This window comes from Lutra lutra, chromosome 3 (genome assembly GCF_902655055.1).
Source record: "Lutra lutra chromosome 3, mLutLut1.2, whole genome shotgun sequence".
NCBI lineage: Eukaryota > Metazoa > Chordata > Mammalia > Carnivora > Mustelidae > Lutra > Lutra lutra.
This window is the reverse complement of record NC_062280.1, coordinates 110,038,453-110,055,189: the sequence shown is the minus strand read 5'-3', so window position 1 is coordinate 110,055,189 and position 16,737 is coordinate 110,038,453. Positions and strand designations below refer to the sequence as shown.

The window sequence follows — 16,737 nt, the reverse complement described above, 5'->3', positions numbered from 1 at the left end:
TTCTCAATGAGACTCTCTCTCACTCACATTCATACACATATATTTGTACACCTCTACATGAACATACATATAAATAGGTCCCCATGTGTCTGTCCAGATCAGACCACACTCCTGAACTACAGACATATACCTAGATACCTGCTTGACATCTCCATGTATTGTTTAGTCAGCATCTCAAACAACAAAATCCCAAATTGAATTCATGATTCACGCTCCTACCTCCCAGCTGCCATTCTCCAAAACAAAGCTATTTGCTCCTGTCCATTCAGTTGTTTATGCTTAAAATTTAATTTTTCTTGATTCCTTTCTTCCCCTCACAATCTCCTTTGAATACATCAGCAAGCCCTCTGGGTTCTGTCTGGACCAGCTACTATTACAGTGTCTTCTACAATAGTCTTGGTCCAAACCACCATTGTCCTCCATCAGAATGATGGGTCCTGGGATGCCCAGATGGCTCACTGGGTTAAAGCCTCTGCCTTCAGCTCAGGTCATGATCCCAGGATCTTCGGATGGAGTCCCCATCGGGCTTTCTGCTTGGCAGGGAGCCTGCTTCCTCCTCTCTCTGCCTACCTCTCTGCCTACTTGTGATCTCTGTCTGTCAAATAAATAAATAAAATCTTAAAAAAAGAAAAAAAAATGATGGGTCCTAACTGTTCTTTCCTCCTCCCCTCTTCTTCCCCTATAGCCTGTTCTTCATTGAGAAGTTAGATGTGTTTTTTTTTTTAAAAGGTAAATAAGACATTATCACTTTCCTGTCTAAAAAACTTTGCCAGGCTTTAATTTCTAGTTGTTGACCAACTACCCCATACACAGAATTGTTAATAAGGAACATATGAAGTGAGTTCTATTTCATGAAAATGGATGTTTAACACATAGAGTCCAGTTGGGCTTAGGGCTCTGAGAAGAAAGGGAAAGTGAGGCAAGATAAGAAATGTGGCTGCTGGAAATGGGCCCTGATGAAGGCCTAATAGAAGCCCAGGATTTTACATGGAGAGCTGAAACTAGGATGCCCCCAGAGCCCTGAACAAGACTGTTGACCAAGCCAATGAGATTACTCTTGTACACATTTGAGCCAAGCATGCGGGTGAGTATAATTCAGCTGAGTGATGAGACAGCCCATGACAGCACTTTCAGGTCTCTTGAAATCAATAAACCCAGGGAGTGGGAGTTTCATGTTTCTCCAGCAACACCACAGGCCATGTTGTCTGGGAGTTAATGGTCTAAGGGATACGAATGGCAGCTAAGGGATTAATTGTTTGACTCTTCATTAACCCAAGAAAACACAGCAAGAGACATTTGGCTTCCACACAAAATCATACAAAATTCTCTCTTTATTAAATATACATTATTTACAGTTTAAGTCTTCCTTCTGTACAACAGTAACCATAGAAAACAAAGAAATCTAAGGCTAACTTTTATTTTTCCCCATACAGTGTATTAAGACATGTTACGTGGTCTACAAAACTGACTTGGAACGAGGCAACATCACTTGGGATTCTCTTTTAAGAATAAAAATGAGAAGGTCCAAAGGAAAAGCTAGACTCTGGCAGATCTACAAAAGGAGGTGACCTGTTTTGTGCTTTTGCCATAACAAAAAGTCTGACGTACAGATTTTGGGGGGAGTGGTTATTTTGCATTTTATTGTTTATTTGTCAAAAAATAATCTCCCCACTCCTTCTAATTCCTCAAAAAAGAGGGCCACTGCATGCCAGAGAGAGACAGATCTCCCATCTGAAATGGGCATGGTAACGTTCTGATGTAGAGATGCGCAAACTACAGTCCACGGGCCAAATGTGACCTATTGCCTGTTTTTTGTAAATAAAATTTTATTAGAACATAGCCATGCCTCTTTGTCTATATTTGCCCCACTTCCTGCTACCAAAGCAGAAGTGAGTATTTGCAACCAAGACTATTATTGGTTTGTAAAACCTAAAGTATAGATCATCCAGCCTTTTACCAGAAAACATTTTCTGACTGCTTATCTATTAAATCCTAGAGGCAGACTCCTGGTTCCCCTTTAGCCTGCATTTGTATCCCCAGTGACAACCCTGGACACATTTTTCCTCTTCCTGTTGACTGAGGGAAGTAACAGCCTAAGACATTATAGGGTATCAGAAGGCCTGCCAACTACCAGCTTCAGAAGGAGAAAAGTCTTGGTGTTGGACCTTCCTAAATGGGAAGTCCTTCTTACACTATAACTATGCTGCTTTAAAGCAAGGTTAGTTTTTTGTTTTTTTGTTTTTTTTTTTTTTTTGCATGGATATTTAAGGCAGGGCAAGGTTACATAAGTTGACACTGCCATTCAAATAGAAGAGACTATGTTAATATTTCATGTAAAGCCTTTGGGATGGGGTTGACTATAATGGAAAAATATGACTAGGCAGATGCCTGATAATATTATTCCTCAAAGTTTCAGTGAAAGTTTCTACTTATAGGTCTTCCAATGAGTCTGCAGGGCAATGCAATGCTCCTCTTGCATGCCTAGAACCTTGTTCATATCTTTGGAGGCTGCTGCTGGCATCTGAAGCATGAAATAACATGATGCAAATGAAAAGAAGACCAGGATTTAATTATGAAACAATTAGATTCACCTTTGGTCATGGTCTAGTACTACTTTTCCAATTTTATCCTGGTATTTTGTAAAATTTTCTGTGTGTCACTGGGAATGATTGAGAAAGCCAGTGTTCCCAAGTAGTGTTAGATGGTGGGTTCCTGGTAGTATTCATTGTTAGGGATGGAGAGTATCACATGTTTTTATAATGTGTCAACTATGGCAGGACCAACGAAGGGGAAAGAAGGACCCCTAGACTGATTTTAGGACCTCCAGCCTTCCACATATGTGAGTTTTGATTCAGGACAGTGGATCTAAAGAGTTTTTTGACAGTTTATTTCCCTTAAAATTGTGTCTGGGTGTTCAACCTGAGCAGGGTGTATCTTTGTGATGATAGCACTAAAGCATCCTGGGAAAATCTTGATGAAATAAAAATACTGAAAAAGAAAAAAATGTGGTTGGTGTAGGGCTGGGAAGGGTCAAAAAAAATGTCATGCAAAGGTGGGTAATGAATTCTTCATGCATACCCCATGATATTGCCTCTTTCCCTAATGTGTAAGACAATTATCTAAATGTACTGAAGGGACTCCTGAATTAGGAGCCAAGAAAGTGGGAAGAGCTGCTGCCACTGATCTGTGGTGGGAGCAATAACCCTCCACACCTGAGACGGCCACCAACTATTGCCAGATTCCCTCCTCCACCTTAGCATGTTCTCAGCAGGTGTGGTCAAAACACCAACACCAACTTTTGCCTTTATCCTTGCTCATGTCTGCTCAGCCACTTTGTAGTCTATAAACATTACAAAAGACAGACAACTAGCTTACAAAGTACAATATTTCACTAAAAAAATGTGCTTTTCTGTTCTTCCTCAGAGTACCTTAGTGCAAAATAAGAGAAAAATCACTGAAACATAGCAAGAGTTCAATATTAAAACCTCATATGAAGGTTTCAAACAATTGCCAACTCAAGAGGAAATCTATCCCTACTGAACAGATGTGTATATGTGACATCCTGGAGAAACTTGGGCTAACAGCCCTATTTTACAAAGTCTTTATGTATGTGTCTGTTTATACTATTTTTCCCTTTAAGAGGTTCAGCTACTCAGGATTTGTGGGAGCAGAGGTGAAAATTGGAGACACCCAAATCTACAAACTATATGCTCACCAAGTAAGGGGGTTGCTGAGGGGAAGAGAGCATAGGTTGAGAAAGAAACAAGAACAGTATGTGGAAGAAATTCAATTACACTAAGTGTTTTTTTTTCAAGAAAACATTTTCAAACTGCATGAGAGATGAAATAGCACTCAGTTATCCTCCATGTATTCTGAAAGTTTGGGGTTTGCTTACACCTTATTCCATTAACCACTTTCACATCTGCAAAAACAAGGAAATCTCTTTATTTACTTGATCCACTTGCGACGTGTAGGACAATTGAAACCTAAGTATGTCAAAGCCTTTAGGCTAAAGAAAAATGAGTAGCAGAGCTACACACTGTCTCAAATTCCCCTTGGCAGGCTGGTGTTACAATGTGGATTTGATGGATTGCAGCTATGGGGGAATTCAAAGGAACCCAGGGCATTGGTGGACAAACTGTCAAGGCTTTTTTAAGAAAGATTTCAACAGCCTGGTTTCTATTTCCCTGAATATCTTGGAGAAGACACTTTGTTTTCAGCTTCCCAGTGTGGCTCCTCTAAGTGAATGAGCTTCCTGCAGAGAAGAGACAGGTGTGACTTTCTGGATTGGAAAAATTCACTCAGGGCACAGAGGTGAGACCTCACTTAGATGGACAACAACCTTTAGTCAGTTATTTACTTGAAGATACTTCATCTAGTTCTCAGAGTAGATCAGTCAAATTGTTCGTGGGGACAAAGAAGGGTTTTAGGAGGGGTGGAAGGACAGCAGACACCTTAAAGGGCATTCAGAAGAACAAATGAGACACAAGAGGTCATAAACACATGGCTTGGAAAGAACAGAAAAAAGAGGAGGAGGGGAGTGGAAGTGGAGATTGCTGTCCCTATCCCACAGAGAGTCCCCAGGCCATCAACTGTCAGGTCCGATTGATGGGAAGGAGGATTTTCAGAATACCCGAACCTGAAATGAAGCAAGAATGGAGAGAATTGGGCTTCCTCCAAGGTACTTTACAGACAAGGACCATCATTTCCTGCTGTTCCTCAAGAGTTAATCCATCTCCCTCTACAGGAAAGTATCTGAATAGATAGGTATTTGTTTTGAAGAAGAGAAGCAAGGCAGTTTATTGAAGGTAGAATATACAAGAAAAAAATTATGAATATCTTCCCAAAATTTATCCATTTGTGTGTCTAGCCAAGTCTTTGCAAAAATGATTGTTCAGGACCTTCGCTCTACGTTCTATAGAACAATATGTACCTCTTCTGATAGACTTTGAGCCCCTCCAAGGGCAAGAACAAGGTATAATTTATATGTGTACGGCCCATGTCTAGCGCAACCCTTGAAGTACTGGGCATTCAATAAATAAGTCATAATTAACTAAGAAAGGGAAGAATCTATTTCTTTTGTTCCTATCCTGCTCCTGCTACCTTGCGGTGGGCCTGGGGCTAACAGAGGATAGAAGTCAGATTAGTACCACCTCTGTCATTACTAATGAGAACAGAAACTTTTATAGAATCAGGCTCAGGACCCTTAAAATAAATCTCCCATATGAAGTTTATAATGAATAGAAGAGGCTAAACTATCCATAAATATATATCTAGAGACGTGAGAAATGTCTAATGCTCTAGATGAATTCTCATAGAGACCACGGCAGTCTAACCTATATGCACAATGAGTGATGCGGTGGGTGTTGAATATAATTTAGGGTAAGCAGATGTACTGCTGCTTACATAAATAGGCTTGTTTGGTGGGAATTATATCAATAAAATATCCCCCTTAGGGTGTGAAATTGCATAGGTGCTTTTGGTTTTTCTGTAAAGGGACCACACTCCGTAAAATCTTTTTGTAATCAGCAGTTGCCAAGGACTGAGGGTTACAGTGGAGGGTTGTGGTGGTCCAGCTGGTGGAGCATGTCAGGAATCTTGATTATCCAAGCAGAAAACAGTGGTTAAGGAGAAAACAATGACTATTTGTTTTAGATTATAATCACTCTAAGATTCAAACACTCACACACTTGAACAATTGCACAGGACTACAGGATTTAGTACCACTGAGGAAAGACAGGCAGAGTTAGCACTTATTTCTGAGTGAAAATTGTGTTTTGCTTTGGAGGGAGCAGCCTGTTTGTTTCCACATACATCTAGTGAAAGTGAGTGTTCTCTGGAGCTATGAAACAATCCAACCCTGTAAAAGTAATTCTGGTTTAGCCCTGAGACTCTACTTGTAAGAGTAGATTACACGGTCTTGGCATTGGTTTCTAGGTCTGTGATACATCGTCATGGGCATGTATACATCGTCTACGTGCGCAGGGAGGCGTGCTGGTGGATTCTGCGGTGCCGATGTGGCAAGGGTAGAGCTTCACAGATTCTTTACCCTACAGAGCTCCCTACGAGCATATGCAGGTAGAGGAGGAAAGCAAATACTCTGGGCTCTCCATTCCTTATATCAGCACTATGTCAGCAAGATAGAGTCCTTGCTTTTCAGAGACTTGAATAAGGAGGGTTTCCAGTTTTATTACTCACACCTTCCTTTGCCTTTCCACTTCACTACTGGAGATGCTTCAGACTAAACCCACTGCATTTCATGGTAACTTTTATTTCAGGGGACAAAGGACTATGTACCCAAGCAAAAAGCTGATTTATACAGTCTTTTTATGGAAATAGAAAGTTCAAAAGTGAAAACTGGAAATAGGGGTGGACAGGGCAGGAGCAAACAATATTTAAAGATCATTCCTCTTATTAATGGATCATTGATCTAATTTTAAAAAGCTAGAGGGAAAAAAAAAAAGGATGCCCATGTTGGAATCACTTTAAATAAATTGACTAGAAAAATCATATAATGGAGTGATTAAGAATCCACAGAAAGTTTCAAGAAGAGAATGTATATTTAGAACATCTTAAAATTCAGAAATATGATTACAAGCCAAATCCTTACCCATGTTCTTAGACACTGAAAGAAAACCCTGAAATGGATTTGAAATGAGATGGAGCTAATGAGTTCCTTATGGGAGCCTGACCACACAGGGGAGTGCTAAATAATCAGAGGCAATAGACACTCTAAGAGCAAGATGGAATTTCTGCTAACTGTCAAGGCTGGCAAACTGCGATGTGGTAATTGTTTCCCAAACCAAATCTGTCTTGTAAAGAGAATCGGCAAGGACTTTCCACATCTGTGGATCATTATACTGGCATCCCCAGCATTCTGGAGGATTGATATTGTTTTCCCCTTCTCTTTTTCTCCAGGGTGGCCCAGAGGCAAAGAGTTAGACCAATTGCCATAGCAAAAATCATCAGGATTCTTACCACTACCTTGTGGATGAGTTTGAGATGCCTTTTTAAAGGAATAACTATGTTTCTTCAAAGCTTTGTTATCAAGAGGGGCAAAGACCCTGAAACTTACCATCATCTCATCTGGGAGTCTATGCCTATAAAAAGATGCGTGCGGGGGGCCATTATATCCATAGGGTGTAGATGACTTGAAAATGTGATGTACTGTAGAAACTACAGGGGCGCCTGGGTGGCTCAGTGGGTTAAGCCGCTGCCTTCAGCTCAGGTCATGATCTCGGGGTCCTGGGATCGAGTCCTGTATCGGGCTCTCTGCTCAGCAGGAAGCCTGCTTCCCTCTCTCTCTCTCTCTCTCTGCCTGCCTCTCCGTTTACTTGTGATCTCTCTCTGTCAAATAAATAAATAAAATCTTTAAAAAAAAAAAAAGGAAAGAAACTACAGACTCCTCAAACTAAGTAGTGAGGGTTCACTAGACAAACCATAATGCCCCATCAATCAGTATATCCAGAGAAGAGAATGGCTCTGTGGACAGAGGTGGGGTCATTGTGTTTGCCCTAAAACATGAAACCTGCATTCAGTTTTTTCACCAGATCTTTGGTGAGTGGATGGAAGGGAAGAATCCTGCTTGGTATTTCTCTTCTTTCATGCAGTTTTTAAAAAATTATTATTTTGTTTTTGTTTTGTTTTTAAAGCTCAGTTAAGATGGTTTAAGCTCTTTAATGAAACTGGGTACTATTTTAGACTTTTATTAGAGTTTCTTTATGCTGAAATATATATATATATATATATATATATATATATATATATATATATCTCAGTATAATAATTCCAAGAAAAACCTATCTAACATTTCTTATAAAATTGGAAGAGGCATTTTTGAAGTTATAGAACATCTACTTCCTAGCAGCTTTCTTTTTTACCTTCTAGTTTCAAGCTACTATTCCCCATGCTTCCCCCAGGTTTATGCTATTGTGTGCTGTTCTAAAGTGTCAGCCCTAGGAGAGAGTGGTAAGAAAGGAGCAAAGGAATAGCTCACTGCTATCAGGAATCCTATATTTGAAATACTCAGGGGATAAGAGTCAAAGTGAAAAAAGGTGATGAGTTAGGGCTATGGGCATCCTATGGTAAGGAAAGTCAACACAAAACAAACCTCTCTTATTCCTTTAAAAGTGTCACTGAAGTGAACCAGGCCTTTAGCATCTTTTTTCTTTACCCTGAGTTCCCTGGTAGGAATGAACTTGAGGTGGGGGAGGATGTCAAGGATGAGTGTCATACGCGTAAGTCACAGAGCTCAGGTTCAAAGTAAGCCTGAGGTTTAAAGAGAGACAGAATGGCTGTGGAACTAAAGAGTGCATCTTACTTAGAAACTGGAAATACATAACTAAATATGCACATGTGCACACATGTGTCTCTTCTTTGTCTAGAGGAGTAAAGTCAGTCTCTTAAGTGATCATTATCACCACAATAAGTTTGTCAGAAAGGAAGGCAGTGGCCATAGCTGCCTGGTCTTCTGGGCTGGATCAAGGGGATCGATGCTGTGGTTGATACCGGTATGTGCCAAAAATAATTGGCAAACAGACAGGAAAAGGAGAATGACCAAAATTAAAAGATAGGAGAAAGGAGAAAAATTTAACAACAACCCAAAAGAGAATATTAGGTGACCCTGCAGGTTTTCAGATGAAATATTCCCGCTTACACTCGCTCACTGTGTTTTGCAAGTCAATGTCATTTCTAAAGGAACTGTCCAGATTTTCTGGGTATTCCTTCTCCTTCATCTGGTTAGTACGGTGTGACTGCTTATGCTGGTAAAGGAACCGGGTCATGATGCCGATGATAGAGAAGATGATGAATATCACCACAGCTATTACTCCTGTCGATAAAGAGGAAAGAAAGAGAGAAGGAAATCATCAGACCATGCACTCAAAAGAGGTGATTCAGCCTAAACAGAGAAGCCATTTAGCAGAAAGAAACAAAAGAAACCAAACAACAAACTGCTGCATGCTCAGAACTGAAGTCCAGCTGAAATGTGTTCAGTCTTCAGTTACTAAAAAAAATCTCCTCTTTCAGACTGGCCAGGAAGAAAACCAGTGTAAATCAGAGAATGCCATCATATAAACATGGACTCAGACTGGCAAAGGACTTCTTAATTATTTCTTCAAGACTTGATTTAAAGAATGCAACAGAATCATTTAATTAGCACATTTGTCATGTTTAATCATTTCCCACTTCTTGCAACTGAGTATTTCAGAACTACTTTAGCACCCTGGAAAACCATTGGTGAAGTGTCCCAGACTTCAAAACATGCTCTCCTGATGTAAATTCACTTAAGGTGTATGTTTGCTTTGCTGAACATGTTTTGTTAATAATGACAAACTTTCCAAACACGTAGGGTGTTCCTACACTGCTGTGCACTCTGCTAGGCATGGGACAGCTCAGAGACAGTATGCCTCTGTCGTTCAGAGATTGAGAGCCAACTGAAATGACAGTCTTCTTCCAGTTAGGTCAGATTTCTGCCTGCTTTGACTGCATGTGATTTTACTGCATCTACTCGGCAAGTTGCCCTAGCTGACTCAAAGGTCTTGTCTGTACCTTTGCCAAGAAGCCTCTCGGGATGCGAAGAGCAAAGTCAGCAAAAAGAGGGTGAAAATGTAGAAACTGGTGACTTTTAAAGAGAGAATTGTTCTATAAATGAACGTAGGATTTTCAACATTAAAATATGAGAAGTATTTATGATATTCAAATATAAGTTTATTCCCAAGAAAGCCCATATTTTAATGTTTTTGTTTTTCTTTCTAAGTAGAACATATAGTGACAAAATACGTCTTTTAGAAAGATAGTATCCTGTATCCTGATTTACATAAGCATGGGCATTTAAGAGTTAAATATATTGACTGCCCATTTTCTCCTGATTTGTTTTAGCGCCAGGGCCATGATTAAGACTGCATACCTTTTTTTTTTTTTTCTTAATATTCAGAAGCCACTATGCAGCATTTTCCCTGGCAAAGGACTTCTTAATTATTTCTTCAAGACTTGGTTTAAAGAATGCAACAGAGTAAAACCACCTAAGTTAACAAATGTGAATACACTGGGTGGTAGTGAGTTACTCCCCTGACTGGGGTGCAGCTTTATGGGATAAAATATGGAATCAGTTTCCACTCCTTCAGTACACAGACTGTTCAGAGTTAGAGGAGTTTTCCCAAGGGATTGAGATGCCTTTCCTGTGAGGCTCACAGAAGCCTCTAAGTAACTGAGTGGGAAAATGTCAGCAGTCACAAGTCTTTTCTCCCCCTGTCAAATGTGAAATTTTAGCAAGAGAAACAGGCACTACATTCTTTCCTGTGTTTCTTGCTTCCAAACAAAAATCAGGTTGGACCCTCTTCCCTGAAGCAGAAACTCAGGTCAGACATTTTAAGAACTTCCTTAACATGGTTTTCGTTCCTCACAACTACATTATAATAGTGCACTTCTGTGCTCCCACAAGCATTTGCACTTCCTCCCTCAAAATATCATTTTCTAGTTCCATTGTTGCTGTGAGTTCATTGTGGACAGCATCTATGGCTTTCACCCATGTATTCCTATGCTCAGTGCGGGGCCTGACCCTTAGCTCAGATTCATTAAATAGAAGTTAAATGAATGGATACTGCTGACTTTTAAAAGAACTCCATCTGGTGTGGATCCACTAATTTAGCCTACCAGAGGCAGCAATGGGGGTACCTGCAAGGGCTATGGTTCTTGGATTGCAATGAATTCAGTCTCTCATGGGCATCTTATATTAAACAAGGTTTGGGAATCATTCTGTGTTGCAAGTCCCAGAATGGGGGGGAGAAAAAATAAGTTACTGAAGGCAGCAGCCAGGCTGTGGCAGGATAAAAAGGGGTGAGACCGACAGGCAGTGAGAAAATGGAAAGACAGGGGAGGAAGGAGGGAGAGCTGAGCTCACAGCAGAGCAGACAAGATCTGTATCCATAACCATATGTGCTGCTAGATTGGAAACTCCATTCCTATGGGCTTCACCCTGCTCATTAGATCCAACCCAAATCACTTGGTGGAGAAAACCAACAGGACTGGGGCTTCACCAATCTGTCTGACCCAACATGGCTTCCTCCCATATGTTTTATTGGTATGCTTTGTTTGTGCTTTAGGAAAACTAACAACTAGATGAAATGAATGGAGTGCACACTGCCTGTCACTAAGTAAATGTTCCAGCTGTTGACTCAGTAGTCAGCTGCCTGATGGATCGGGGCAGGATGAATCCATGGTGATGGGGATGATAGGCGAAAGGGTGCCTTTGATCACATCCATGACTATTCATGAAAAAGCTCATGGTCTGGAAGATCATGCAGGGTTCTGGATACTAGATGGCTATAATTAAGGAAGGAATCAAATAAATTTCTCCCAAGTACAGAATTGCTTATGGCTCCTCTGCTTTCAGCAATAAGGAATGACTTACCTCCAATGACGGCCGAGTCACTTCGAACAGCATTAGTGAGTGGTTCTCGTTCATCTGTCTTCCCAAAGGGATCTGCGAGGAGTAAAAGACATGGCATTTCGCTCCTCATTCTGGATACAGGAAGGAGGTGCACAATATGGATTCGAGATGACACATCTCTGGATTAGACCAAGTGCTCTCAAACAGTTGTGAGCTTACATTTTTTTTAGGAACCCAAACAAACCTACACACAAAAAAGCTCCTGAGGTACACAACTTCCACCCCATAGTTCCATAACTATTAGCTTCTATATCAGCTATAAGATAATGGGCTGAAACAGATGATGGTAGAACCCACCCATATCTGCTTTTGCCTACAGTTTACTTCTTGGCCTAACCTAGAGGGCCCTCTCTGCTTTGTTGGACCCTCCCTCCTCATGACAATGGCCTCTTACCTCAAGCATACATATGATTTCTGTTTCAGAGGTTTCTTTAGCTGCACAAGGATCCGGAGTCCATTGACAGGGAAAGACAAAAGTGCTGGAGGATTAATACCCCCAAGAAACCCTCACTGACAGAGAGAGGCATTTCACTACACGTACATTAACATGTATGGTAGAAGAAGAAAGAACATCAAATTTGAAGGCATGGAGACCTGGCTTTGAATCTTGATCTACCACTTGTTGGCCTGGTGACAGTAAGTTAGATGCATTTTTAAATAACAAATCTGCAAATGTATTAAAAGGGGGTAATGATACCCATATGCATATAGCACACATGGAATTTTCAAGACCTATAGCATCTGCCATCACTATCCCTGTATCCTCAAGGAAATGCCTACAACGTGACTATTGTTTTTCCTGCTTCACAGATAAGGAAATTAGATTGAAGCTATTTAGTAACTTGTCTGGAGTTATAGAATTTATCCATGGCAGAATCAGAATTCAAATCAAGGCTAGTCAACTGTCCCATTCTTTTTCCTTCTATTATACCTCACTACTGCCAGGAAAATACCAAGCTTGGTGATGAGTAGGCAGCAGCAAAACTCAGTCCCCTTTCTTAGTTCATGATTAATAACTTCTTTGACAATTGATTACCACACTTTATTAAGACAAATCCTAGAGATATTTCAAGACACTATGATGATGGTGAGTAAGGAAAGACAGAGAAGGTGTTTTAGGGAGTAGCAAAATAAGAGAAGATTTATGGATGATAATAGGGTGGGGCTTTCCTATTATTATGGAAGGCTGATTTTAATTACATGAATTACATTAGTTCAACAACCAGCCTTCCTCTTTCTGACCCTAATATATATATATATATATATATATATATATATAGAGAGAGAGAGAGAGAGAGAGAGAGAGAGAGAGTATTAATTTCTAACTACTAACTATTGAGTTCTCACTACTCATCTATTAAAAGTAGGATTATATTCAATACATATAAAATTCAACCATGAGAAACCAGTCATAATTCTTAACTACCTGTAATCATATAAAGTAAGGACTTGTGTAATACTAGCCTTCAACCTAGAACTTCTTGAAGATATCGAAAGTAGTGCTACCAGAAGAAGGCAGTTCCCTGAGTATTCTCCTGTGTACCTGATGAAGAGTGAACTGTGGTCACTGCATTCACATCCGCATCCATCATGGAGCCACAGCTGGATTCTGTCAGGGTCCCATGGACAGTCACAGGTGCAATGGTGGTGTGACGCAGGGCTGCCTTCAGGGGTGCTACCTGGTTATACTGGACTGAAGACAGGCATCCAACAAAACCCAGGGTGTTGGCTTTGGCAACTACAGAATCCAGTCCAACATGCTCTGCAACATGAAAGACACACCTGTGTTTTGTGTTTGTTTGTTTGTTTTTCAAATTATGCTCTATATCCTTTTAAAATAATATTTAAAATTACAGAACTTACCTTCCAATTCTTTGAGTAAGGGAAACCATCCCCAGTCTCTCCTCGTCTTCTCTCCCCAAACCTTACCTTACACTATAAGCATCAATTTATCAATCACATATCATGGAAAACTGTTAGGGCCATCTCTGCTTTGAATTAATATTTCAAACTTCCAAATTCTCATTCATATATTTTATGAACTGTAACAAAGACTTAATAAATCTGTTCTACACTCTGGATGTTTTATAAAATTCTTTCATTATCCCCATCACCATTTATCTATAGATGCTGGGGATTAGTTCAAGCACACTAGAGTGCTCATTACATTGCACTCAAAAATGTCGCAAGTAAAAAGAAAATGAAAAGAGGTGAAGAGAACAGAAGCCAAAGTGGCTCTTCCAGAAGTTTCTCACATTCAGTGCTGTATGTGGACTGTGTAAACTGACCGTCGACTCAAGATTTTCACCTGCTTAGTTCTGTTCGTGGTACTGATTGGGGGGCGCTGATTTTCTGATAGCAATCTACCAAAGTAGCTTTGAGTCTTTGTAAAAGGTGAAGAGGCAATCATTTATGATTCACAGCAAGGTCTAGCGTCTTATTTTCTTCAAGATTTGTATTAAGATTACTCAGTAGCCCCTTTCTCTCTTTTAGCAAAGATCATTTGAACAAATTGCTAAGACACAATTACATAAAACTTCAATACACATGAACTGCTTCTTTTTTTCTTAAGGTGTAACAGTTTCAACCTACATAGATGGTTCAAATAGTTATTGTATTATCATAATCTATTTATCTTCTGGAAGAAGACAAGGACTTCCCTTTCCACCCAGCAGGGATTATATTTTATTTCAAATCTATAAATGGTCAAAGTGCCTCCATGTATCTCCAAGTGAGAATTATTTTGGTAGCATGTAGAAAGAGATGTAATAAGAATATGGAAGGAAAGGAGGAATTAACACCCCTTTATAATGCCTTCTCTAATTTTGTGCTTATATTCTCTGCCTTCAACACCCATATAAATCTCACTAGTTTATCATCCCTCTCTTCTTACTGGAGAAGGAAAGAAACCATGTGTATTAATTTTATGCAGCCATTATAACAAATCACTGCAAATGTAAACAATTTAAATTAAACAATGTAAAACAACACAAATTTATTGTCTTATAATTCTGTAGAAGTCTGACATGGGTCTCCGTAGGCTAAAATCAAGCTGCTGGCTTGATTTTAAAACCTCTTCTAGAGGTTTTAGGGGATAATCCATTTCTTTGCCTTTTCTAGCTCCCATGAGCCACCTACATTCCTTGGCTTGTTGTCCTCTCCCCAGATCTTCAAAGCCAGATCTGTTGCATGTCTTTGTGTCTTTCCTCCATAGTCACTCCTGCTTCTAATTCTCTCCTGTTGCTTTCCTTTTTTCACTTTAAAGACTCTGGTGAATACAGTGAGCTCCTACTCAAAAGTTTCAGGTTATTCTCCCTATTTTAAAGCTAGCTGATTAGCAACGTTAATTTCATTTGCAATCTTACTCCTCTTTGCCACTTAACCTAACATATTCACAGGTTCTGAGGATAGGACTTGGGTATCACTGTGGATCATTATTCTTCCTACCATTACATGTCTGAGAAACCATGAGAATTTTCTGGGTAATGATAATGAAAACTTAACAGAGATGTAAAGTGACACTTCTTCAAAAGTTAAAGAACATTGGAGCAGGGAAAGAAACTACTGATTTCCAAATATTCCAATAAATATCCTATAGTAGTGGTACATATTTGTTACTCATTAAAGGATCACACATATGCTTATGTTTATTTCTCAATATGGACTCCAAAAGACTTTCTCATAAGAGACTTTTTGAATATTGTTATGTAACAGTTTCTCAGGCCAACAAGCCTTCTTTAATGAAGACAGCGTACTTTTGCCAAATGGCACTACAACTCAGTGTACCCTGCTGTAATTCCAAACACACATTCATTACTGATTGGTAGTTCTCAAGGGGTAAAGTTAGAGATTAGAGCATTTAAAGAAGAGGCAGAAGACAGGAGAAGAAAAGCAGAAACTGACATAAAGTTTTTGCATTTTAGGATTTCAAACCGGTGGAAAGTGACAAGTCATTGTCATTATGCCTTAAGGGTCTAAGTCAAAAGTGCCAGATCTCATTCCCAGAACCCAGTTAGAAAGAACCCTAGATCAGGGCCAAGGTCCTTGGAAGACATCATTCTAGTGACTGCTAGGGATACAAGCTCCAGGAACAAGAAAAAGCACATGGATAAATTGGGGGAAATGACAGACAATGACTTTCTCTTCTTAAAGGAAGAGATGTTTTGAATAAAGTCTTATGTCTAAAGTGTATATTTATTCTAGGTGTATAATAAAGATGGAACCCTGGAGATGTTTCTGAAAAGAAATGAAGAGGATAAAAATCCCTGATAGGAGAAAATACTCCCAGTACAGGGCCGGATATAATGATTTCTCAGATCTTTACATATATGGAGAGCTTAATTAATTAATTAATTAAAATATACATTAGGATAACTCCAAATTATTTTTTCTTCATATAGCCTTGTTAACTAATATGTGGTAGGGAATAATCATTTACTAAAAGAAATTTAAAAGCTACAAATACTCAGTGGTCCCCATCTATTACAAGTACCTATTATATAACTATGCAATAACTGGTTTTAAAGTATTTTTCCTTTTCCCTCAAAAGCTCTTCCAGATACTATTCAAAATTTACAAAGGAAGACAATGACACTTAGAAGGGTTAAAAGATTTAAAAAAGACAATATGGCGAAGTTGAGGCTCAACTATAGTTCAGGTTATAACTTGAAACACAGGATATTTTTTTATTTATTTTAACTCTTCCTGTCAGTTAACCTCCCTCTGCTGGAGACACCTGGTTTGAATTCTATCTCCACCACTTTCTGTGGATTACTGACTAAATAAACCTTTCTGGGATTTAATTTCTACAACCAGAAAATGGAGATACAATGCTAACTTGTTGTCAATCTCTTTTACTCTTTATATTTCTTTAAGATTTGTTTATTTATTTTACACAGAGAGAGTGACAGAAAGAGAGCTCAAGTGGGTGGAGAGGCAGAAGGAGAGGGAGAGAAAAGGGAAGCAGACTCCCCTCTGAGCACAGAGCCCTATGCTGGGCTGGATCTCATGATCCTGAGATCATGTGCTCTGAGCCAAAACCAAGAGCTGGATGCTTAACCAGCTGAGCCACCCAGACACCCATAATTGTTTTTATTTGTAACTGAAATTGAGTTGACATACAATAGTACAGTAATTTCAGGTGTATAACATAGTGAATCGATAATTACACATTTTAGAACATACCACAAGTGCAGTTATCATCTGGCACATGTTAGTAAAATATTATTGACTGCATTCTCTATGCTGCACTTTTCAGCCCTGTGACTCCTTTATTTTCTAATTTCAAT

At 39.4% G+C, this 16,737-nt stretch overlaps 1 protein-coding gene across 1 annotated transcript in view; it reads right to left on the bottom strand.

Annotated features, from left to right (window-relative positions):
• Positions 1-1,295: 1,295 nt before the first annotated feature.
• The window catches only part of CNTNAP5 (contactin associated protein family member 5), an 847,743-nt gene continuing 832,301 nt past the window's right edge, over positions 1,296-16,737 (bottom strand). Inside the window, exons 22-25 of the mRNA XM_047722671.1 lie at positions 12,993-13,211; positions 11,411-11,482; positions 8,657-8,830; positions 1,296-2,988 (exon numbers count right to left, since the gene is read on the bottom strand). Coding sequence (XP_047578627.1) covers positions 2,951-2,988; positions 8,657-8,830; positions 11,411-11,482; positions 12,993-13,211 — 503 coding nt within the window. The 3' untranslated portion in view covers positions 1,296-2,950. The remainder of the gene's footprint in view (positions 2,989-8,656; positions 8,831-11,410; positions 11,483-12,992; positions 13,212-16,737) is intronic.